Source organism: Gossypium raimondii, chromosome 1, assembly GCF_025698545.1.
Source record: "Gossypium raimondii isolate GPD5lz chromosome 1, ASM2569854v1, whole genome shotgun sequence".
Taxonomy (NCBI): Eukaryota; Viridiplantae; Streptophyta; class Magnoliopsida; order Malvales; family Malvaceae; genus Gossypium; species Gossypium raimondii.
Window position 1 is genome coordinate 99,982 of NC_068565.1, and position 24,296 is coordinate 124,277.

General features: G+C 34.4%; 2 protein-coding genes across 25 annotated transcripts; one reads left to right on the forward strand and one right to left on the reverse strand.

Moving 5' to 3' along the window:
- The first annotated feature begins 116 nt into the window (after nt 1-116).
- Nucleotides 117-12,889, forward strand: LOC105772635 (serine/threonine-protein kinase STY46). 21 transcript variants are annotated; one of them, XM_052628716.1, is made up of 16 exons: nt 122-461; nt 7,762-7,876; nt 8,031-8,107; nt 8,315-8,413; nt 8,800-8,854; nt 9,211-9,321; nt 9,673-9,723; nt 10,289-10,461; nt 10,542-10,649; nt 10,892-10,965; nt 11,078-11,253; nt 11,342-11,437; nt 11,742-11,822; nt 11,953-12,006; nt 12,382-12,513; nt 12,604-12,889. In XM_052628716.1, the coding sequence occupies exons 1-16, from the start codon at nt 268-270 to the stop codon at nt 12,664-12,666; spliced, it is 1,659 nt and encodes a 552-aa protein (XP_052484676.1). In that variant the 5' UTR covers nt 122-267; the 3' UTR covers nt 12,667-12,889. The 21 variants fall into 21 exon arrangements, with proteins under 21 accessions (XP_052484718.1, XP_052484720.1, XP_052484716.1 ...); XM_052628724.1 differs by lacking the exons at nt 7,762-7,876; nt 8,031-8,107; nt 8,315-8,413; ... (9 more) ...; nt 11,953-12,006; nt 12,382-12,513 and adding exons at nt 924-1,038; nt 1,193-1,269; nt 1,477-1,575; ... (9 more) ...; nt 5,118-5,171; nt 5,545-5,676 and having other exon boundaries at nt 123-461; XM_052628720.1 differs by lacking the exons at nt 7,762-7,876; nt 8,031-8,107; nt 8,315-8,413; ... (7 more) ...; nt 11,342-11,437; nt 11,742-11,822 and adding exons at nt 924-1,038; nt 1,193-1,269; nt 1,477-1,575; ... (7 more) ...; nt 4,505-4,600; nt 4,907-4,987 and having other exon boundaries at nt 123-461.
- Nucleotides 6,386-23,176, reverse strand: LOC105772651 (transportin-1). Of its 4 annotated transcripts, XR_008194628.1 has the most exons (30): nt 22,764-23,176; nt 22,295-22,582; nt 21,654-21,743; nt 21,484-21,561; nt 21,324-21,404; nt 20,900-20,950; nt 20,723-20,808; nt 20,250-20,316; nt 20,091-20,147; nt 19,974-20,003; nt 19,803-19,862; nt 19,579-19,692; nt 18,577-18,690; nt 18,312-18,410; nt 18,085-18,210; nt 17,848-17,922; nt 17,607-17,678; nt 17,325-17,435; nt 16,880-16,963; nt 15,790-15,897; nt 15,569-15,670; nt 15,406-15,468; nt 15,257-15,331; nt 15,078-15,149; nt 14,442-14,569; nt 14,285-14,336; nt 14,138-14,206; nt 13,993-14,052; nt 13,436-13,708; nt 6,386-6,595 (listed from the first exon to the last, which is right to left on the reverse strand). XR_008194628.1 is itself a non-coding variant. In XM_052628708.1 (29 exons), the coding sequence occupies exons 1-29, from the start codon at nt 22,950-22,952 to the stop codon at nt 6,785-6,787; spliced, it is 2,685 nt and encodes an 894-aa protein (XP_052484668.1). In that variant the 5' UTR covers nt 22,953-23,176; the 3' UTR covers nt 6,386-6,784. The 4 variants fall into 4 exon arrangements, 3 of the variants coding, with proteins under 3 accessions (XP_052484668.1, XP_052484667.1, XP_012449505.1); XM_052628708.1 differs by lacking the exons at nt 13,436-13,708; nt 13,993-14,052 and adding an exon at nt 7,152-7,211 and having other exon boundaries at nt 6,386-6,868; XM_052628707.1 differs by lacking the exon at nt 13,436-13,708 and having other exon boundaries at nt 6,386-6,868.
- Nucleotides 23,177-24,296: the final 1,120 nt, after the last annotated feature.

Sequence of the window (24,296 nt, forward strand, 5' to 3'; positions counted from 1 at the left end):
AATAGAATATCTAAAAAAGGATCAGGTTATGGTATTGTATTGTCCCACCTCAGCTTGTTTTGTTAATACAGTTTACCCGCGGAACTAAAATAAAACAATTAGGAAATAAAACCAAAAAAGTAAAATCTCTCCTTTTCTTCTTTTTCTTTAAATATGCGTCTCCATGTATGATATAAACTCAACGTAAATCGCAATCACAATCACAATCACAATCACAATCACATTCACGCTTTTCTTTATTGCTTTCGCTTTTTTTTTCTCAAACCAATGGTGATGGAGGATACCGAGAGTTGCGGGAGCAAAGCTAAAGATACGCCGCCGTTGCAAAGCCAGAAACAGCGGCTAAAGTTTGACGTCTACAATGAGGTGCTCCGACGGCTTCGACGATCCGATAAAGAAGAGGCTGATAGGCCCGGCTTTGACCACCAACTCTGGACTCACTTCGATCGCCTTCCTACTCGGTATAATAGCATATATGTTTTTTTCTTCATAATTTACTACATGCATAAAATACGACCTGAAATAAGGCAACGTATTCAGTCTTTTTTATTTTTATATAATTTTTTTGTAATTATGATTTTTTTTAATCGAGATACTGAATCTCAGATGCGTTCTTTTTTTCCTGTTTGCCTTTCGTGCTTAGAATTATAGATAGCGTTGGAGTTAAGGAACTGTTTGGATTAAAATTATGGTCAAAATTCTCTAGAGGTTAATAAGAAAATTTATAGGTTACGGTTTTGTTGTTAGTTTCGATCAGTGGATTAATATCGTATTTTTTTCTTTTGCTGTTGATGATATCAGAATCAAGTAATAACTGAAGCAGATTTGATAGTTTGCTTTTCTTTTCATTCATCAGAAAATCCATTTTTTGAACAAATTATAAATAGCTGTTTGAACTAAGCTGAGCTGATTATACATTGCAGCTATGCTTTGGATGTGAATGTGGAAAGAGCAGAAGATGTTCTTATGCACCAAAGATTACTGCATTTGGCTCATGATCATGCCACTAGACTAGCAATGGAAGTTCGTCTCGTGCAGGTGACTTGTTTTTCCTCTTTCTTTCTTTTTTCTTTAGTTACATTTCATAACTAAGAACTAAGATTTTCTCTACGTTCTTAGTATAGGTGAAAAAATTGGTATTCCTAGACATTAGCATAATCAAATGTACCATGATGATTACCTGCTTGTGTAGGTGCAATCTACCTCTGATGGGAACTCTCCGAGTGAGGAATCTGCTCAAAGTTCTAGGAAATTGTCTAACAGACAAAGGTATGCTTCAGAAAAGCTTTTACGATCCATACCATAATTTACATGCATTACTTTCTTAGAAACAGCTCTCATATGTCTACTTGTTTTTAAGGCTTGTATAATCTATTTGCCTCTTGATATTTTTCTTTCAATATTTTGCTTGTTCATTTTATACATTGGCTGGTGTTAATGATGATAACAACTCTTGACTGGCTTTTCAATTGTCAGCATACATCCACCACCTGCCTTTGGCTCCTCACCTAATCTCGGATCCCTTGCTGATCAAGATGGAGATAATTCTGAACATGGCAATTCACATTTTTCCAGGTATTTATTTATGTCTTAAAATGTCCTTATGCAAGCGATGATTGGTTAAGTTAGTGTCTTAGTGGTAGCTTTGTTTTGTACTTGATAAACTTACCATTTTGAATATCATGTATTGGTTCTTTTAAATATTCAGGAGCACATTAATGGACAAACTCTTGTATAGGACCAAGTTTTCTTACCTCAGAGCTGTGCTTCACACGTGCTATCTTTTATTGACTTAAGTTTGAGTTGTTTATGCACATTTGTGATTGACATGTTCAGCTTCTGTCCCTCTGGCTTATTTTTCTACTGATATTTGGATAATTTTTTGGTGAATCTCTGTAAATACTTTCTATCATTTTGGATGGTCAAAATTCCATTCTTTTCCAATTGTTGCTGATGCAGGCCCATGCATGAAATTACATTTTCAACAGAAGACAAACCAAAACTTCTCAGTCAGGTAAAGTATATGTTTATTCGTGGAATTACAAGAATATACTTGTTATTTTGAATTTGATGCTTCATGAAATCGAGATGGTTAGACTTTTATATTATTTAGGAATGAAGTTGTTGATAAAAAAGTAAGCCTTAGGGTCTGTCTGGGTCCTTGGTACAACTAACTGGAAGCTTATTGTTCTCTGGCTACTGGTTAGTCTTTTTTCATGTCAAAACTACAATCATTATATTGTTACCCATGCTTGAATTACTCCTCTAGAGAGTCTATGAGCTTACATGTGAAGTGCACATAGTTTTAGATTTTTGGCTATGTAATATTACTTCTAATTCCATTGGGCCATAACCATGCAATATTTGCAGTTGACAGCATTGCTTGCTGAGATTGGGCTGAACATCCAGGAAGCACATGCATTTTCTACAGTTGATGGTTATTCCTTAGATGTTTTTGTTGTTGATGGTTGGCCATATGAGGTACTTTTCATTTTAATATCTTACTTCAGTAGCCAAGGACATAATTATTTTTTACAATGACCCTTTAACTAAAAAAGAAAGAATAACAGCTCTGGAGATTGGTTTTTGTATATTTTATTTTAGCTGTCTACAAAGTATCCTTATTATAGCTCAAAATTCCCAATTTATGAATTCTGTCATTTGTTAGTTTAGATGGTAATTGTTTTTGTTTTCTTGGGAGTCATTGAAACTCCGTTGGGGAACTATATGATTCATGATTGCTGCACAATTAGAAGGATTAAGCTTAAACATTGACCTATCAGAATATTATAATTTTTTTAGACTTGCTTGACTTATGATATGAAATTGTCAGGAAACGGAGCAGCTTAAAGATGCTTTGGAAAAGGATCTCTTAAAAATTGAGGTAATTCATTACGGCAGTTTTAAAGTGTGTTAAATTACGTGTGAGACTTTTGAGTGAAAGATCTCTCCTTTTGCTAAGGTGTTTCTTCCCACAATTAAAGTGATTATGGACTGTCATGGTGTTAGTTCTATCTGCAAAGCTTACAGTTCACTTGCATTGAATGTACTCATCATTTTGTCGTGCCCTATTATGCTAAAGTACTGGTTAATAGGACTAATTTCATGAAACTTTTTTGTTCCTGGCCTTTGTTCGTCTTGTCTATCTTTTCAAGTAAGCACTGGATGATGATGCTTATAAAATTGATCAGCTGTAAACGGCCCCCTCTGCATGATAATTCTTTCTAATTTGTGAATCCAATGCTAAACAAAGGTTTAACTAATTTTATGATTGGCAGGTTTGGTGACAAAATAATTCTTACTACAATTCTAACAGTATGCTTAAATGCAAAATGTTTATAAAGAAATGGAAATGTTGATGTGAGAGTCAGAATTTATTAACTGAAAGTTTGGGCTTTATATTATGAGCAACTCTAATCAGACTTTACTTTCAACTGGTTTTTATGCAGAAGCAATCTTGGCTGAAACAACTTCCCACTTCTCCTACAAAGGGCCAGGAGACTAGGACCAAAGGTGATCAGAATTATGTTGCAATTCCTAATGATGGGAGTGATGTTTGGGAAATTGATCCTAGACACTTAAAGTTTGAGAACAAAGTTGCATCTGGGTCATATGGGGATCTGTAAGTGAATTAATTACTTTCTAATTGATCCTTTTTCTCCCTTTTGAGCATTAATAACATTGTCCTTGTTACCCTGTTTCAGGTATAAAGGTACTTACTGTAGTCAGGATGTGGCTATTAAGGTCCTCAAGCCAGAGCGTGTAGATACTGATATACAGAAAGACTTTGCCCAGGAAGTCTTTATTATGAGGTTTGTATTAGCTGATATGACAGGCTTCTCTAATTGCTGTTCTTTATGTTTATAGATGCATACCAGTGTCCATTTAGGAAGCAGTTACTTGCCTGACATCCTTGATCAGTTTTCAAATATTTTACCTTTCTTTCATCATGAACTCCACTGCTTTTTAATATTTGATCAAAATAGAATCCTTCTTTTGGATGACTGCATTATTAATTTGCTCCTTTAATAAAAAATTCATTCAAAATTTGCAGGAAAGTTCGGCATAAAAATGTAGTACAATTTATTGGTGCATGTACCAAGCCTCCAACCTTGTGTATTGTAACAGGTATTCTGATGATTCTTTATTGACTAGATGAAAGTGAATTTTAAGACTATTGTTCTTTCATCCTTGGATATACTCTTTTCTAAATGTTCTTTCATTTTCTTTCTCTCTGCAGAATTTATGTGTGGTGGAAGTGTGTATGACTATCTTCATAAACAGAAGGGTGTTTTCAAGCTTCCATCATTGCTTAAAGTTGCAATAGATGTTTCCAAAGGAATGAACTACTTGCACCAAAATGATATAATCCACAGGGATTTGAAGGCTGCAAATCTTCTGATGGATGAAAATGAAGTCAGTCCCTAGAATTTACTTAAGTTTATCCTCAGCTTTTTCCAAGTTCCTCTCATTGTGATTCTACGGCATGCTTTTCATATTACAGGTGGTTAAGGTTGCTGATTTTGGGGTTGCTAGAGTGAAAGTTCAATCTGGAGTTATGACAGCTGAAACTGGAACATATAGATGGATGGCTCCAGAGGTGTGCTCTTAACCCTACTTTTTGTTCTTCGAGATAAAAATGATTATAAAAATGTTATTTATATTTGTTCATTTATCTTGATAAACAAACAGAAATTTGGATTATTTATCAAACGCCATGTTCATTTACAACCCTACACTAAACATACATTAGGGAACCGGTTTACTTGCCTCTTGGATATCTCTTTATTCATTGTTGCTTTTATTTTCATCTTTAGATAATTAATTGGTAGTAGCTAGTAGCGATCATTTGAATTGAGATTGCTGTCATCTTGGATATCCTACAACACTTTGTTTTGCATTGAAGGTCATTGAACATAAGCCATATGATCACAAGGCCGATGTTTTCAGTTTCGGAATCATGTTATGGGAGTTGTTAACTGGAAAGGTATTGCTGGATCAATTATCTTTTCTTTTGATTATATGTTTAAGGTATGCATGCATTAAGATATGTGCTTTTGTTTGTTTTGGGTTGTTGAATCCCATGGTTACCTTGCTGCTTTTGTTTCCATTGTCAGCTTCCATATGAATACTTAACCCCATTACAAGCAGCTGTAGGAGTGGTTCAAAAGGTTCGTCAACTTTTTTCTCAATGCAATGTTGATAATGATTTTTCATAGCATAGGTTGAGAACAAAATTATTATCACGTAAAAGTGGTAAAAGTATTATGGACTATAGAGGACTTGTATTAGAAGTTAAATTGTATTTTATTCTCTTTACTAAAAAAAATAACAAATTAGTCCTTATATGTTAGATAAAAGAGTGGGCCAATTTTAACAATAAAAATTGATGAAATTTTAACAAAAGAATCAATTTACTCTTTAATCTAATGTATAAGAACTGATTTACTTATTTCTTAAGTAAATGGGACAAAATGCAATGCAAAGATGAGCATGATACTTTTACCTATAAATGTAATGATTTGTCATTGACATTGATTCCAGGGATTACGTCCCACAGTCCCAAAGAACACTAACCCGAAGCTCACTCAACTGCTAGAGAGATGCTGGCAACAAGATCCAACACTAAGACCTGATTTTTCTGAAATCATAGGCATTTTACAGCAAATTTCCGAGGTCTGTTTTCATTCTGTGCACATGTTATAGTTTATATACTTGCAATAACTCGAACGACATGAATATTGATATCGAATTTTATAAAAACAGGTAGGAGATGAAGGGAAATCTTCTGGAGGATTTTTCTCAGCTCTTAGAAAGGCAGCAAAGTAGATAAAGTTATAGAAACATAGGCTTTTCAACTATGTTGGCGATTCCCTCCCAGCATTTTCATCACTTCTGTACAGCATTATTGTCCTTTATTTAACCCATTTTTTGCTGGTATAAAATGAGCTTTTGTGACATGATTATTTCTACAGTTAGTATTTTTCTTTCTTTTTCTGAACCAATTTTGTTTTCTTTATTTCGAATAACAATGGGTCATGTTTTTGATGAATTTGTCCACATCTACTGATAAAGTATTGGATCTGCTTTAACCCAATAATTTGGGAGCTTAAATTGTTATTTTTGCTGTGAGAGTTTTTATTTATTTATTAACTTAGCATGTGTCTACCATCCTACTTATTAACACATTATTTAATATTTTGTAATATTTAACACATATTTTAAAATAGTTAGACATAAAATAAAAATAATTAATACAAATTTAAACATATAATTAGAAAAATAGAGTACCTAAGAAAATAAGGCTTTTTCAAAACACCTAATATTTATTTATTAAGTATTTATTTATTTATTAAGTATGCAAAAAAGAAAAAGACCCCAGAACTTCTAATAATATCAACATTCAAAGCCCATGTACAAAAAAAGCCTGTAAGAATTCACAGATCAAAACCCTGTCTAACTAAACACCAACATTTCATCAATCGAAAACAATGATGCAATGCTTGAATATGATGCTTTTAAAAAAAATCAATCCTTCAATTACAAAAAAAAAATACCAAACATATGAAGCTTTGGGGGCTGCCTGCCTGCCTACCTCAAATGCTGAAACCAAGCTCCACGTGTAAATTTTCTTAATGAGTTTGCTTCAATGAATTAATGCGAAGAGCGGTGATGTTTTTTGCCTTGGGAAAAACATCTCTTTTGCCAGTACCACCGTGTGAAGGCATGAAATATACCAACAGAGACCGTACAACACTGACAAGTATGGATGATAATCGAGATCTTATACTTGATACTTTGATAGTTTGTCTTTCTCAGGTGGCTCCAATGCAGACATACATTGGTCCCATGCCCCATTCCTTAGCATCTGCAACAATTCAGTGAATGAACTTAGTCTAATGCATAATATAATTTGTTTCTATAAATACACCAAAATATAGATCATCCTCGAATGAATAGTAATTCACTGCAATTAAGATATCCTATCAAATTATAGAAAAAGACAACTTTTGCTAAATATGTGTGTGTTTGCAGTTACCCCAAATGAAGTAATACATGCAGTCAGAAATATTTAAAGGATTTTTAGCATTTTAACATATACATATATATATAAAGACAAAATATTCAGGAAATAACAAAGAACCCCCCACCTGTTTATAACCGTGCAAGACCTGGCAAACTTCATTATGTAGTTCTCCATTCCTTATTTCCTACAGGCATACAACAATGTCAAAAAGCTCCAACTTCAGTTTAACATATACAACCCTCTAAAACATTTATTAACAGCATCCTTACATCCCAACTTGCAATAGCTTTGCACATCAAAACAAGTGAACTCAGAGCAGCTGATGGGTTATGATTTAGGCAACGTATTCAGTCTTTTTTATTTTTATATAATTTTTTTGTAATTATGATTTTTTTTAATCGAGATACTGAATCTCAGATGCGTTCTTTTTTTCCTGTTTGCCTTTCGTGCTTAGAATTATAGATAGCGTTGGAGTTAAGGAACTGTTTGGATTAAAATTATGGTCAAAATTCTCTAGAGGTTAATAAGAAAATTTATAGGTTACGGTTTTGTTGTTAGTTTCGATCAGTGGATTAATATCGTATTTTTTTCTTTTGCTGTTGATGATATCAGAATCAAGTAATAACTGAAGCAGATTTGATAGTTTGCTTTTCTTTTCATTCATCAGAAAATCCATTTTTTGAACAAATTATAAATAGCTGTTTGAACTAAGCTGAGCTGATTATACATTGCAGCTATGCTTTGGATGTGAATGTGGAAAGAGCAGAAGATGTTCTTATGCACCAAAGATTACTGCATTTGGCTCATGATCATGCCACTAGACTAGCAATGGAAGTTCGTCTCGTGCAGGTGACTTGTTTTTCCTCTTTCTTTCTTTTTTCTTTAGTTACATTTCATAACTAAGAACTAAGATTTTCTCTACGTTCTTAGTATAGGTGAAAAAATTGGTATTCCTAGACATTAGCATAATCAAATGTACCATGATGATTACCTGCTTGTGTAGGTGCAATCTACCTCTGATGGGAACTCTCCGAGTGAGGAATCTGCTCAAAGTTCTAGGAAATTGTCTAACAGACAAAGGTATGCTTCAGAAAAGCTTTTACGATCCATACCATAATTTACATGCATTACTTTCTTAGAAACAGCTCTCATATGTCTACTTGTTTTTAAGGCTTGTATAATCTATTTGCCTCTTGATATTTTTCTTTCAATATTTTGCTTGTTCATTTTATACATTGGCTGGTGTTAATGATGATAACAACTCTTGACTGGCTTTTCAATTGTCAGCATACATCCACCACCTGCCTTTGGCTCCTCACCTAATCTCGGATCCCTTGCTGATCAAGATGGAGATAATTCTGAACATGGCAATTCACATTTTTCCAGGTATTTATTTATGTCTTAAAATGTCCTTATGCAAGCGATGATTGGTTAAGTTAGTGTCTTAGTGGTAGCTTTGTTTTTGTACTTGATAAACTTACCATTTTTGAATATCATGTATTGGTTCTTTTAAATATTCAGGAGCACATTAATGGACAAACTCTTGTATAGGACCAAGTTTTCTTACCTCAGAGCTGTGCTTCACACGTGCTATCTTTTATTGACTTAAGTTTGAGTTGTTTATGCACATTTGTGATTGACATGTTCAGCTTCTGTCCCTCTGGCTTATTTTTCTACTGATATTTGGATAATTTTTTGGTGAATCTCTGTAAATACTTTCTATCATTTTGGATGGTCAAAATTCCATTCTTTTCCAATTGTTGCTGATGCAGGCCCATGCATGAAATTACATTTTCAACAGAAGACAAACCAAAACTTCTCAGTCAGGTAAAGTATATGTTTATTCGTGGAATTACAAGAATATACTTGTTATTTTGAATTTGATGCTTCATGAAATCGAGATGGTTAGACTTTTATATTATTTAGGAATGAAGTTGTTGATAAAAAAGTAAGCCTTAGGGTCTGTCTGGGTCCTTGGTACAACTAACTGGAAGCTTATTGTTCTCTGGCTACTGGTTAGTCTTTTTTCATGTCAAAACTACAATCATTATATTGTTACCCATGCTTGAATTACTCCTCTAGAGAGTCTATGAGCTTACATGTGAAGTGCACATAGTTTTAGATTTTTGGCTATGTAATATTACTTCTAATTCCATTGGGCCATAACCATGCAATATTTGCAGTTGACAGCATTGCTTGCTGAGATTGGGCTGAACATCCAGGAAGCACATGCATTTTCTACAGTTGATGGTTATTCCTTAGATGTTTTTGTTGTTGATGGTTGGCCATATGAGGTACTTTTCATTTTAATATCTTACTTCAGTAGCCAAGGACATAATTATTTTTTACAATGACCCTTTAACTAAAAAAGAAAGAATAACAGCTCTGGAGATTGGTTTTTGTATATTTTATTTTAGCTGTCTACAAAGTATCCTTATTATAGCTCAAAATTCCCAATTTATGAATTCTGTCATTTGTTAGTTTAGATGGTAATTGTTTTGTTTTCTTGGGAGTCATTGAAACTCCGTTGGGGAACTATATGATTCATGATTGCTGCACAATTAGAAGGATTAAGCTTAAACATTGACCTATCAGAATATTATAATTTTTTTAGACTTGCTTGACTTATGATATGAAATTGTCAGGAAACGGAGCAGCTTAAAGATGCTTTGGAAAAGGATCTCTTAAAAATTGAGGTAATTCATTACGGCAGTTTTAAAGTGTGTTAAATTACGTGTGAGACTTTTGAGTGAAAGATCTCTCCTTTTGCTAAGGTGTTTCTTCCCACAATTAAAGTGATTATGGACTGTCATGGTGTTAGTTCTATCTGCAAAGCTTACAGTTCACTTGCATTGAATGTACTCATCATTTTGTCGTGCCCTATTATGCTAAAGTACTGGTTAATAGGACTAATTTCATGAAACTTTTTTGTTCCTGGCCTTTGTTCGTCTTGTCTATCTTTTCAAGTAAGCACTGGATGATGATGCTTATAAAATTGATCAGCTGTAAACGGCCCCCTCTGCATGATAATTCTTTCTAATTTGTGAATCCAATGCTAAACAAAGGTTTAACTAATTTTATGATTGGCAGGTTTGGTGACAAAATAATTCTTACTACAATTCTAACAGTATGCTTAAATGCAAAATGTTTATAAAGAAATGGAAATGTTGATGTGAGAGTCAGAATTTATTAACTGAAAGTTTGGGCTTTATATTATGAGCAACTCTAATCAGACTTTACTTTCAACTGGTTTTTATGCAGAAGCAATCTTGGCTGAAACAACTTCCCACTTCTCCTACAAAGGGCCAGGAGACTAGGACCAAAGGTGATCAGAATTATGTTGCAATTCCTAATGATGGGAGTGATGTTTGGGAAATTGATCCTAGACACTTAAAGTTTGAGAACAAAGTTGCATCTGGGTCATATGGGGATCTGTAAGTGAATTAATTACTTTCTAATTGATCCTTTTCTCCTTTTGAGCATTAATAACATTGTCCTTGTTACCCTGTTTCAGGTATAAAGGTACTTACTGTAGTCAGGATGTGGCTATTAAGGTCCTCAAGCCAGAGCGTGTAGATACTGATATACAGAAAGACTTTGCCCAGGAAGTCTTTATTATGAGGTTTGTATTAGCTGATATGACAGGCTTCTCTAATTGCTGTTCTTTATGTTTATAGATGCATACCAGTGTCCATTTAGGAAGCAGTTACTTGCCTGACATCCTTGATCAGTTTTCAAATATTTTACCTTTCTTTCATCATGAACTCCACTGCTTTTTAATATTTGATCAAAATAGAATCCTTCTTTTGGATGACTGCATTATTAATTTGCTCCTTTAATAAAAAATTCATTCAAAATTTGCAGGAAAGTTCGGCATAAAAATGTAGTACAATTTATTGGTGCATGTACCAAGCCTCCAACCTTGTGTATTGTAACAGGTATTCTGATGATTCTTTATTGACTAGATGAAAGTGAATTTTAAGACTATTGTTCTTTCATCCTTGGATATACTCTTTTCTAAATGTTCTTTCATTTTCTTTCTCTCTGCAGAATTTATGTGTGGTGGAAGTGTGTATGACTATCTTCATAAACAGAAGGGTGTTTTCAAGCTTCCATCATTGCTTAAAGTTGCAATAGATGTTTCCAAAGGAATGAACTACTTGCACCAAAATGATATAATCCACAGGGATTTGAAGGCTGCAAATCTTCTGATGGATGAAAATGAAGTCAGTCCCTAGAATTTACTTAAGTTTATCCTCAGCTTTTTCCAAGTTCCTCTCATTGTGATTCTACGGCATGCTTTTCATATTACAGGTGGTTAAGGTTGCTGATTTTGGGGTTGCTAGAGTGAAAGTTCAATCTGGAGTTATGACAGCTGAAACTGGAACATATAGATGGATGGCTCCAGAGGTGTGCTCTTAACCCTACTTTTTGTTCTTCGAGATAAAATGATTATAAAATGTTATTTATATTTGTTCATTTATCTTGATAAACAAACAGAAATTTGGATTATTTATCAAACGCCATGTTCATTTACAACCCTACACTAAACATACATTAGGGAACCGGTTTACTTGCCTCTTGGATATCTCTTTATTCATTGTTGCTTTTATTTTCATCTTTAGATAATTAATTGGTAGTAGCTAGTAGCGATCATTTGAATTGAGATTGCTGTCATCTTGGATATCCTACAACACTTTGTTTTGCATTGAAGGTCATTGAACATAAGCCATATGATCACAAGGCCGATGTTTTCAGTTTCGGAATCATGTTATGGGAGTTGTTAACTGGAAAGGTATTGCTGGATCAATTATCTTTTCTTTTGATTATATGTTTAAGGTATGCATGCATTAAGATATGTGCTTTTGTTTGTTTTGGGTTGTTGAATCCCATGGTTACCTTGCTGCTTTTGTTTCCATTGTCAGCTTCCATATGAATACTTAACCCCATTACAAGCAGCTGTAGGAGTGGTTCAAAAGGTTCGTCAACTTTTTTCTCAATGCAATGTTGATAATGATTTTTCATAGCATAGGTTGAGAACAAAATTATTATCACGTAAAAGTGGTAAAAGTATTATGGACTATAGAGGACTTGTATTAGAAGTTAAATTGTATTTTATTCTCTTTACTAAAAAAAATAACAAATTAGTCCTTATATGTTAGATAAAAGAGTGGGCCAATTTTTAACAATAAAAATTGATGAAATTTTTAACAAAAGAATCAATTTACTCTTTAATCTAATGTATAAGAACTGATTTACTTATTTCTTAAGTAAATGGGACAAAATGCAATGCAAAGATGAGCATGATACTTTTACCTATAAATGTAATGATTTGTCATTGACATTGATTCCAGGGATTACGTCCCACAGTCCCAAAGAACACTAACCCGAAGCTCACTCAACTGCTAGAGAGATGCTGGCAACAAGATCCAACACTAAGACCTGATTTTTCTGAAATCATAGGCATTTTACAGCAAATTTCCGAGGTCTGTTTTCATTCTGTGCACATGTTATAGTTTATATACTTGCAATAACTCGAACGACATGAATATTGATATCGAATTTTATAAAAACAGGTAGGAGATGAAGGGAAATCTTCTGGAGGATTTTTCTCAGCTCTTAGAAAGGCAGCAAAGTAGATAAAGTTATAGAAACATAGGCTTTTCAACTATGTTGGCGATTCCCTCCCAGCATTTTCATCACTTCTGTACAGCATTATTGTCCTTTATTTAACCCATTTTTTGCTGGTATAAAATGAGCTTTTGTGACATGATTATTTCTACAGTTAGTATTTTTCTTTCTTTTTCTGAACCAATTTTGTTTTCTTTATTTCGAATAACAATGGGTCATGTTTTTGATGAATTTGTCCACATCTACTGATAAAGTATTGGATCTGCTTTAACCCAATAATTTGGGAGCTTAAATTGTTATTTTTGCTGTGAGAGTTTTTATTTATTTATTAACTTAGCATGTGTCTACCATCCTACTTATTAACACATTATTTAATATTTTGTAATATTTAACACATATTTTAAAATAGTTAGACATAAAATAAAAAATAATTAATACAAATTTAAACATATAATTAGAAAAATAGAGTACCTAAGAAAATAAGGCTTTTTTCAAAACACCTAATATTTATTTATTAAGTATTTATTTATTTATTAAGTATGCAAAAAAGAAAAAGACCCCAGAACTTCTAATAATATCAACATTCAAAGCCCATGTACAAAAAAAGCCTGTAAGAATTCACAGATCAAAACCCTGTCTAACTAAACACCAACATTTCATCAATCGAAAACAATGATGCAATGCTTGAATATGATGCTTTTAAAAAAAATCAATCCTTCAATTACAAAAAAAAAAATACCAAACATATGAAGCTTTGGGGGCTGCCTGCCTGCCTACCTCAAATGCTGAAACCAAGCTCCACGTGTAAATTTTCTTAATGAGTTTGCTTCAATGAAATAATGCGAAGAGCGGTGATGTTTTTTGCCTTGGGAAAAACATCTCTTTTGCCAGTACCACCGTGTGAAGGCATGAAATATACCAACAGAGACCGTACAACACTGACAAGTATGGATGATAATCGAGATCTTATACTTGATACTTTGATAGTTTGTCTTTCTCAGGTGGCTCCAATGCAGACATACATTGGTCCCATGCCCCATTCCTTAGCATCTGCAACAATTCAGTGAATGAACTTAGTCTAATGCATAATATAATTTGTTTCTATAAATACACCAAAATATAGATCATCCTCGAATGAATAGTAATTCACTGCAATTAAGATATCCTATCAAATTATAGAAAAAGACAACTTTTGCTAAATATGTGTGTGTTTGCAGTTACCCCAAATGAAGTAATACATGCAGTCAGAAATATTTAAAGGATTTTTAGCATTTTAACATATACATATATATATAAAGACAAAAATATTCAGGAAATAACAAAGAACCCCCCACCTGTTTATAACCGTGCAAGACCTGGCAAACTTCATTATGTAGTTCTCCATTCCTTATTTCCTACAGGCATACAACAATGTCAAAAAGCTCCAACTTCAGTTTAACATATACAACCCTCTAAAACATTTATTAACAGCATCCTTACATCCCAACTTGCAATAGCTTTGCACATTAAAACAAGTGAACTCAGAGCAGCTGATGGGTTCGCTCGGACCTGAAAACGTTGGGTGTCATCCAGGTAAAATTAGATTATTTTGAGTTAATGATGATGATTAGAACAAGAGATGCATACCACTGCACATAGACCTCGGAAGGCATCTTCTTTCTCGATATCATCACGTATCCTGCCACAAATTGTTTGATATAAAGACAATGCTAAACCGCACCACGAGAGTAGCTTAACAGTACATCAAGAAAAGAAATCATAAGGGAAATGAATCGATACTTACATAGACAAAGAAATACACCATGGTTGCATGAAATGCTCCATGTGTGGTGATACAAGGTCTGGACACACCCATGCAAGTCTCCCTAGAGTAATTGCAGTATTTTCAACAACTGACTTGTTTACCCCTTGCTGATCATACACACATGAGATAATGGTATCAACATGATCGTCAAGGCACTAATGCACAAACACGTAATTATGTGGTAAAAGTACTATGGAGACCCTATCCTAGGTGTCAGGTTAGATTTTGCCTCCTCTACTTAAATAATGAGAAAATTAGCCCCTATGCATTAGATCAAAGGGCAAACTGATCCTTTTTGTTAAAAAATTCATCTATTTCTACTGTTAAAAATTGGCATGGATGACAAAATAACCAAACAATGACATATGGTATGCCACATGTATCTCATGCTGACGACAGAGAGCAGTTTTTAGAAGTAGAAATGGATGAAATTTTTACAGAATGACCAATTTACTCTATGATCTATTGTACAGGGACTAATTAGCCCATTTTTTGAGTAGATAGGTAAAATTCAATCCTGCTCCTAGTACAAGAGCCTCCATGATACTTTTACCATAGTTATGTTTATATGGGCATGCAAGCCAACAAATGTCACCAACAAAAAGGGAAGATTACCTCTGCATGCTGAAGGATAGGAACCAAACATGAGATCACTGTCATGACAACCGGAGAAATTTCTTGACGAACCTGAAATTAAAGTCGAATAGTCAGTGACGATAAATGAGGGAAAACAAGACATCAAAGAAACCAAAGGGGGGTGTAAACTCAAGAAGGTGAATGAAGAGCACACATACCTTAATTGCTAGCTCTCCAATGGCCCAACATGCATTGTTTGCCACTGCAATGGTCTCATTTAACTTGGGAGTGGTCTGCATGGGGGATATACTATGTAACACTATAAAGATGGTAAACTGAGATATGGAATTCCAAAATGAAACTTTACCAATTGGTTAGTTGCAACATCAAGAAATTCAGACAAACGAGGACGCAAATGAACAGGGCAAACCTAATCAAATTCAACATATGAATAAAGTGGATCAGCTTGGACCACGCCAAAAGGGGGGCGGGGGGATTATGAAAAAAGGGTGGTTTCGATTTGAACTTACTTTTGCAAGGTCCCCAACAAGTGCAAAGGCACTTTGTCGCACATCGGAATCATCATCCATACAACATTGCAAAAGCAGGTCCCTCAAATTGCTCTGTGCAACCTGCATATAAGGTCTATGTGAACAGCACAAAACATACCAGTTCACATTGTAATATAACATATTTACCAATATCCAGACCACATGTTTTTTTCATCAAGAGCAAAGGAGAAAGCAAGTACCAGACTCTCTATTCCACCTTGAAGGCCCTCTGTAAGTCCAGAGAGCAAATCAAGTGAGCACACAATGAACTCCTTATCATACTGAACTCCAGCTGAAATAGGATCAACCTGCAATAGAAATTTCTATCAATGTCTTCAAAAAACTATGTCGGAGAAACAACGGTAGTTGTAGTAACATTATTATGCAAATAGAATAGTATGTTGCATGGCAGATCAGTAGTTGTTCTGAGGTAAGATTCCAAAGATAGAGATTGTAGTAACTTTCTAGCTGATTCATCAGAACTAATGATTTTAACAACAGCATTATGCAAAAAGAATTTCAGCTGTTGGACATGTTTGAAACTAATAGATGCTCTTAATTTCTCTCAATATCTACAGTATCTTTACTGTTAATGCTAATAAGATGGAAGTAGCACAAGTTGAAAGAAAGGTTCTGTACTTAGGTAAAAGTACCATGAAGGCCCATATACTAAGAGTCAGATTGCATTTTGCCCATTTACTCAAAAAATGGGCAAATTAGCCCCCGTATGTTAGATTAAAGAGTAAATTGGTCCTTTTTGTAAAAAATTTCATCCAATTCTACTGTTAAAAACTGATGTGGTTGACGAAATAACCAAACAGTTACACATGGTATGCCACGTGCACCTCATACTGACGTACATGGACCAGTTTTTTAACAGTAAAAATGGAAAGAATTTTTAACAGAATGTCCAGTTTGCTCTTTGATCTAACATACAAGGACTAATTTGCCCATTTTTTTCATAGAGGGGACCTCCATGGTACTTTTACCACTGTACTTAATATATATAATACAAAATGTAATTTCACATGCATTGGCTAAACATCTATACATCAAAAGCAAACACATGCTACCGTTATATCATCAATAAAATTAACCAGGTAATGGAACAGAAAACAAGCCACTCCGCAAGGCACTAGTCAATATACTGCTTAATGGAAGAGATCAATCACATTTGAGTAAAAAATATATAGGAAATCATTGGCCAACCATGAAGGGCAGAGAACACAAATGAAAAACTAATTCAACATGATTGTCGATTAGTAGAAATTAACAGTCGATTATAAAAACCTTGGCCAGTTGTTGAGTCTGGATGATATTTATGCACCTCTGGAATACAGGCTGATCAAATTGAGAGAATCCAGTACCCAATGCCTGAAAAAGTAAAATACATTAATCCTAATGGTAACTCTACTAAAAATTTGTACATACAGCATATTGTTGAAAAATATAGCAAATTTCTTAAACAAGGGATTAGATTACAAGAACAAGGAGGTCAAAATATATCTGCTAATATCAGTATATCGATGAATAAAGCTTAGAAATGCATAAAACCGGAGTGATATATCCTAATAATAAATTGTTCTAAAAAGTTATGGTGATTAGCTGATTGCAGATTAAAAGAATTACGTACACTGATTGTTTGTACTCACTTCTATGTTTAGTTGCCCATCTAGGCAATAACTACTTATAAAAGAAATAAATAAATGAAAAGGTTAAAGAACAGTTAACCGACCTGTGCTATGGACGTGAAGCACTCCAGCAGTCGAAGGAGATCTTTGTCAGAATTTGAAACCTGCTGCCACTTCGCAATGAGTGGTGGCATCAGAATTTCAAGATAAACTGGCTGCAAATGATAAAGCCAGTCAATGGGAGAGAATCATCTTACCACAAACAAATAAAACCCACCAAAAAGTGAAATAACTTTTGAGCATAACACGGCTAATATAGATTAGAAGGAAGAGACAAAAGTTTGAGGAACATGGTTATCATCTTTAGCAGTAGCATACTGAAATACCTGATTCAATTTCTCTCCAACAGCATCTGCTAGAGTTCCAATAGCATCATAAACAATTCTAAGATTCCGTCTCTGTAAATGTTTATACACACATAAGTAAGCAAGAAGTTTTATCCGATGGTGATGATGAAGCAGCATATGGTATTAAAGGAAGGCAACAACTGACAGTACCAGGTCTCATATAAGTCATAATTGCAACACTAAAAACAGCTTATTATAATGTAGTGGCCATCAAACAAACCTGATACTTGCCAAAAGCGCACATAAGATGCTGTAAAATTACTTCCAACCTCGGTGCCAACTCTTCAGCAGCCTCCTGAAAATAAATAAAACAATTTTTATATTATTGAAGTAATGGGAGGATTATGAAATGACTCCACCTGATTTATTGATATAAACCTCTATAAACTACACTATTAGATATCGATAAGAATTTAAATCCTAAAACCAACAATTCATGCAGCAGATTCATAACAACCTCTTCAAGTGTTGCAAAAGCCGAACAAGCAGCCTCTTGCACCCGCTTGTTAGTATCCAATATTCTTCGCAGGAGACCCGTAAGAACTGAGTCGAATTGCTCATACCCTTTTTTATTACCACTATCCTGAGATAAATGAAACATTAGAGTCACAACCACAGAATTCTGTGAAGTGATATGCACCAAGAACAATAGCTGAATAATAGCCAAAAAGATTTCATCTGTACCTGAACAATGTATTTGCTGAATCGAGAAAGTGTCCAACAAGAAATACTCCTTATGAGTGCAAACTTATCATCTAAAAGGGGAATCAGAAATGCTACAATCTGCACATATAAATATGTTTTTCTATCAATGCAAGTATGCAACAAGCAGCATGACAAATAAGAGTAAAATAAAACCATTGCTAAAAGCGGTGATTATAAATTTAAGAGCACAATTTTATTTAATGAAAACAGATGAATCAAAAACGTAGACAAAAACAATAATTACCTCAGACAAATGAGGATAAAGACCATTAATGCAACCTTCAGCAATTGCACCAAGAGTCAACACGGCAGCTTCCCTATCTTTCCAAGCTTCATCACCACTAGCAGATAACTTGGCCTGCAGATTCAACAGTTAAGACCATGTAACTAAATAGCTCAACACCAAAAGAATAGATTTTGATGCAAACTCCTATTAAAAGTTGTTGAGGGGGTTGGCTCTCTTTCAGAAGAAGTCTTTGAAATGTTGTCCGTCGAGCAACCGATCGAACCCTCAAACAATGGAGGTATTGAGCCCGAGGTGTCTATGCTCGGTTTTATCCCCAATTTTTTTCTCCCGATTCCAACGAGAGCCCAACAGGTTAACGGAGTTTGGGGAGCACCTCGCCACCATCTAACCAAGTGGTAGTGTTCTTACCCACCAATGCCATATAAGGGAATGGGTTTGAACCCCACCAGGCCAAACACTAAACATTTCCTTGGTGGACCAGGCGCTCCCACTAAACTCTGTGAACCCATCGAGGGCTCTCCGCAAAGTCAGGAGACAAACACTCAGGGATAAAACCGAGTATAGATATCCTAGGCACAATACTTCCACTATTTGAAGGTCCGGTCGATTGTTCAACGGACGACACTTCAAAGACTTCTCACAAAAAGAGAGCCGACCCCCTCAACAAAAGTCAACTGACTTTCAAATATCACTATTTTCCATAACTAATTTCCATGCACACATACAAGAAAAGTTTGTTGTTAACAGCAATAACATTGTGATTCAAGCTAGCATATCCATGTCATAGCAAATTACTCAAGTTTGTAGATTCTTCTGAAAGAAACAAGCTGATCTTCTGAAATGTTCATGCAACAAACTGAGCTAAAATCTTTTGGCCAAGATGAACACATAATGCAACATGCCAATTGGTGATGATGGATGGCCAATAACATAAATGGAAACGTTAAAACAGTTACAATTTTCATGATCATACTTTGACATCCCCAATAGGTAAGTTACCTCAATAATAGGCATCAAAGCAGGAAGAATTTCATCTCCAAACACATTTGACAGAACATCAAGAGCCGCTGCACTGCATTTCCGTAAGTTCCATATGCCATAGGAGTCATCATCCTGTACCGAATTATCCAGGAAACAGTTTCATTAAGGAACCGATTTTTCTAAAACTAACAGACATATAGAACTTAGCTATGTTAGTTGCTGAAAGGAAAAAAAATGCTTACATCATCTTCTGCATCATCAGAACCATGAAATCGCGGTGTATGAAATCGAGGTTTTAGATCCTGAAGAGGAAATGCCATGAGAGGATATATTAGGAAGCAATTTCAGCAAGACAGAATGCAGATATGTGACAAATTCTAGAAAACTAAGAGCTGAAAATAAATTATATTAACCTGATCTCTGTCTGGAAGAGACTCATCTTCCTACAACAATGAACGGTTCCCAAGTAAGTTATCAAATTATAATTGCCAAGTCAAATAATCTGAAAGCAGAAGCTAACAAGACATAACCTCAGCATCAACAAGTGACTCATCATCATCAGCATAAACCATGTTTGACAATAAAATCTACAAAAAAACAGATACATGAAAACCAATGATAAGGACATTGTATGGTTATGCAAAGAGAAAAAGAATCAAAATATGAAAGACAGCAAAGTATTAGCATACCGGAATTAGACGTGGCAAAAATTCTCTCAAACTCTCATATGGTAACTGTGCATCACAATATACAGACCTGCCAATCACGATCAATGTTGAATCATAAACACTTGGCAGGGAAGGGGGGCTTAAAGCTAGTAAAATTAAATCCAATTAAATCCATGGCCTTCGTTCCTGTCCCTGTGCAGATTCAAGAAAATGAATCTACATTTCTAACAGAAAGGATTAAGAATATGATGGATAATGGCTATGATATTCAAAATCTTGGAAACTACAGCTCAATTTACAACATAAATGGCACATAGAGGCAGACATGCAGGAGTAAGCACACCTCCAAGATCTCTGACATATTTAACTCACATTATGGCACTATTAAGTAGAAGTTGTCAATATGCCAAAGCAATCAAAATTATATGGTTTTGCAATACCCCTAGTCTACATATCAGAGATTTGCACATGGAATGCATAAAGTAGAAATTTACCAAAATTCACATGCTTCTAGTGCTACTTCATCATCAGTGTCCTTACTGACTTGCAGCATATATTCAATTACGTTCTTCAAATGTGGCTGAGAAATAGTGAAAATCACATCAGTGAATTGGCAAAAGAAGACAAGACAATTGCATATAGACTAAAATATAACAACAAAATATACCGACCTCCAGAAAGGATGGATGGATTTCAATTAGCTGGACAAATGCTGCACAAACCTGACCATTTGGCAAAAAAAACATTGATCTAAATATGCTTAATCTTAGAAAAACAAGATTGCATTTTGTAGTCATCACTGACTCAAAATACTAAAAATAGCCAATTTTATACAGAAGAAAATTTAGTAGGAGACAAACAGTTCTTGGTGTAGTATCCCATTTAATACATGTATTAGGAGAGTCCAGCAAGATTATAGTCTCATGGCAGGAAAAAGAAATAGCACCATTAACATCAAAGACTAGTTTTAAAACATGTCTAACTCTAATACTGCATTCTATATATCAATGCTAACAACAGATTTAAGAGTTCCATGCAAAAGACTTAATTATAACTATAAAAAAGAATACAAGAGGAGAAAGAAAAACAATTCACCAATTTCCGCACTTCTGCAGCAGGGTCATTAGCAAGGACAAATAAACCCTGAAGGAATTTATCCATGGATGTATATAAAGCCTGCAAGATATTAATGTATGGTATCAAGTACTGCCCCAAAAGTATCAGTAAGAATACAAAATTTCAAGTTAAAACTTACGGAAGGCATCAACATAATGTATTGGTTTACAGAATCCAATGAAAGCTTTCTCAGAGAAGTATGTGGAGATTGAAAAAACTGCTCATAGAAAATAATAATAATAATTAGCAACAAAAATAGAGTATTGATAAATGCATGATGGAATTTTAATACAAGGAACTACATTTAACCTGAAATAAACGAGGAAGGAATATTTTGATAGGCCTTTCAGCTAACCCAGGCATATCTGAATCTAGCACTTGTGGTATATCCTCACAAATCTGTCTTACAAAACAATGGTTGATGAATTAAGTGTAAGTAGTATGGTACATACTTAGTATTGAAACATGTCTTTGCTGTAGGAGCTTTTCTCAGCTAGATTAAAAGTTTGATCATAGGAAAGCAGTAACCAGGGTTCGTAGCTTCTTGTATTTGAGTGACAAAAGAACCTTAGTACTTGAAACAGGTTTCCAATATTTAGAATATCATGGATTTTCATAAGGAAATTTTGTGTATAAGCTATAAGCATCTTAAGAAGAGAAGACCGGAACTAGGAAAATAAATAAGTAGAACTTGTAGGCACCAACTCTGGTGCAATGTAAGATCAAGAATCTTGTTCCACTGACAATACATGTTTATATGTAAGTGAATCTAGTTCTAAAAGGTCAAAGCATCATCTGCTACATTGCTAGATGCTGAATATTTTCAAATAGCTTATAGACTAAATTACAGTGACATGCTTTTATTGATTTAACTTAAGGTTCACAATAATTACCAATATGACGACTTCCATTCAATGATGATAGAAATTAGAAGATTACGCATTGCATACCTTTGACAATGCATCCATGGCACCTTCCATGTGATTTAAGTCACTGCTATCCAAGCAATTGACAAGAGCTTGCAACAGCTCAGGCCACCCAAGAATTCCCCCTTGTTGAACAACCACGGTTACAATAGTCCCAACTGTGGACCTAATATGTTTATCAGCTGCTCCTAAACAAGGTAACAATTCAGACTTTATATATTGCTGGTGTGCAGGCGACATTAACTTGTATGCTGTCCTGAGATTATTTTTCAACAACAAACCAGCTGCTTGTCGAATCTCTCCTGATTTTCCCTGCATATAGAAAGTAGACAAGTGTTGGTAATATGCTAGTGCATTAAACACCTAATATATGAGCAAAACTACATCATAGTAGACATGTTTGATCAAAGTACATAGAAATCCAGTTCCTCAAGAAACACGTAAATTCAAATAGAAATAAGAGAAAATTTCTACTAAACTAGCTGAAACAAACCTCAGCTCGAGCAAGGATAAAAACGAGATAGTTGTTAAAATCAGGGAACTGAGAGTAGTGCTGAAGCTGTTGCCAAATCTGAGACTTATCAGCTGAAGAATATGGCGAAATCTGCTGTTCTAGTAATCCACAGATCTCCTTTAACCCCTCTTCTTGTGGCTGCCACGAAGCACTCCCAGCCGCCGCCATTCTATTAACCAGAATATAATTCTACTAGAATCCAACTTCTTTGATCTCAGTTCCAATGGATTAATTTGCAAAGATAACAGAGTTTATGGTCTTTTGCTGTTTTTTTATTTTTCTAATTTCAGTTAAGGCAGCACTACTTCAAGGAAATTCCCAAGTATTTTGGACAAGAGGACAAAAAGAGAAGAAAAGAGACTGAAGACGGGAATTTGCTTCGAAGTGTAAAGCAAAACAATAAATAAAGTAGTAGTAATATTATATAAAGGTAAAAAGCAATATTCGAAAGCCATTATACTTTTGCAAAATAACAAAGATTTTGGGTTTCTTCGAGTTTCCCTTTTCAGCCATTTTAGTTTCTCCATTAAAGTTGGGTCTAAAATATAATAGAAAACCCAAAGCAAGCATTATTATTAGCATTCAAAGCTAAGGCAGAATTGGGCTAAAATATAAAAAACCCAAACTATGTATAAAGTAGATGAGATCAGTGGATTGTTTAAAGGGAATCCATTTGCACCACAAATTCTTAAGGAAACTTGGTTTTTTGCTGTCCTCCATTGCAAAATTTTTCATCTTTTATTAAAATATTTGTCTTTGAATGAAGCCTGCATGGTCCATGCAAAGAATTATTATGTGTGTGGGTAGTAAGCTATACCCTTTGTACGTGGAACAAGGTACTTGGTGAAAACCAGTGCAAGATCTTGTGTTGTTTTGTGGGGGAACATGTAATGAGCCAGCCCAGGCCCAGCAAATTTTCTGGGCATTAATTTTAACCGGTACTCGTGCCCTTCAACATGGGATATATAATGGCCAAATTTTTATCATTACACAACATTTCATTGAAACACACCAAAAGGCCATTGCTGTCTTTGGAGTCTAATGATGATGGTAGTTTCACCTAAAAAAATGTTGTCAAATTATTTAATCTCACAACAGTTGTTGCAATCAGATTATTTTTGTCTAAAAAATTGATGAATCATAATATTTGTTATATTCATAATCCAAATAAATTACAACTTACTAATATTCATAATTGCAAATTAAATCCCCACCAAACTAAAACATCCTTTTTCACGTTTTATATCAATGGAACATCTATACCCACAATTGCTTGCAACCATCTTAGAATACGAGATAGAGTCCAAAAGTTGTAATATTTTATACATTGTAGCATTAGCATATTACACGTTTAAATATGTTTAAATCAACAACTTTTAATTTTTATAATAATAACGGTACTAATCAAAGTAAAATTTAGTCAATCAATAATTATATTTGTGCTCAAAATTATTAGGAAACATAATCTTCCTCTAGAATAGAGTCTGTGTAACAATGGAAAGCATGAAATTG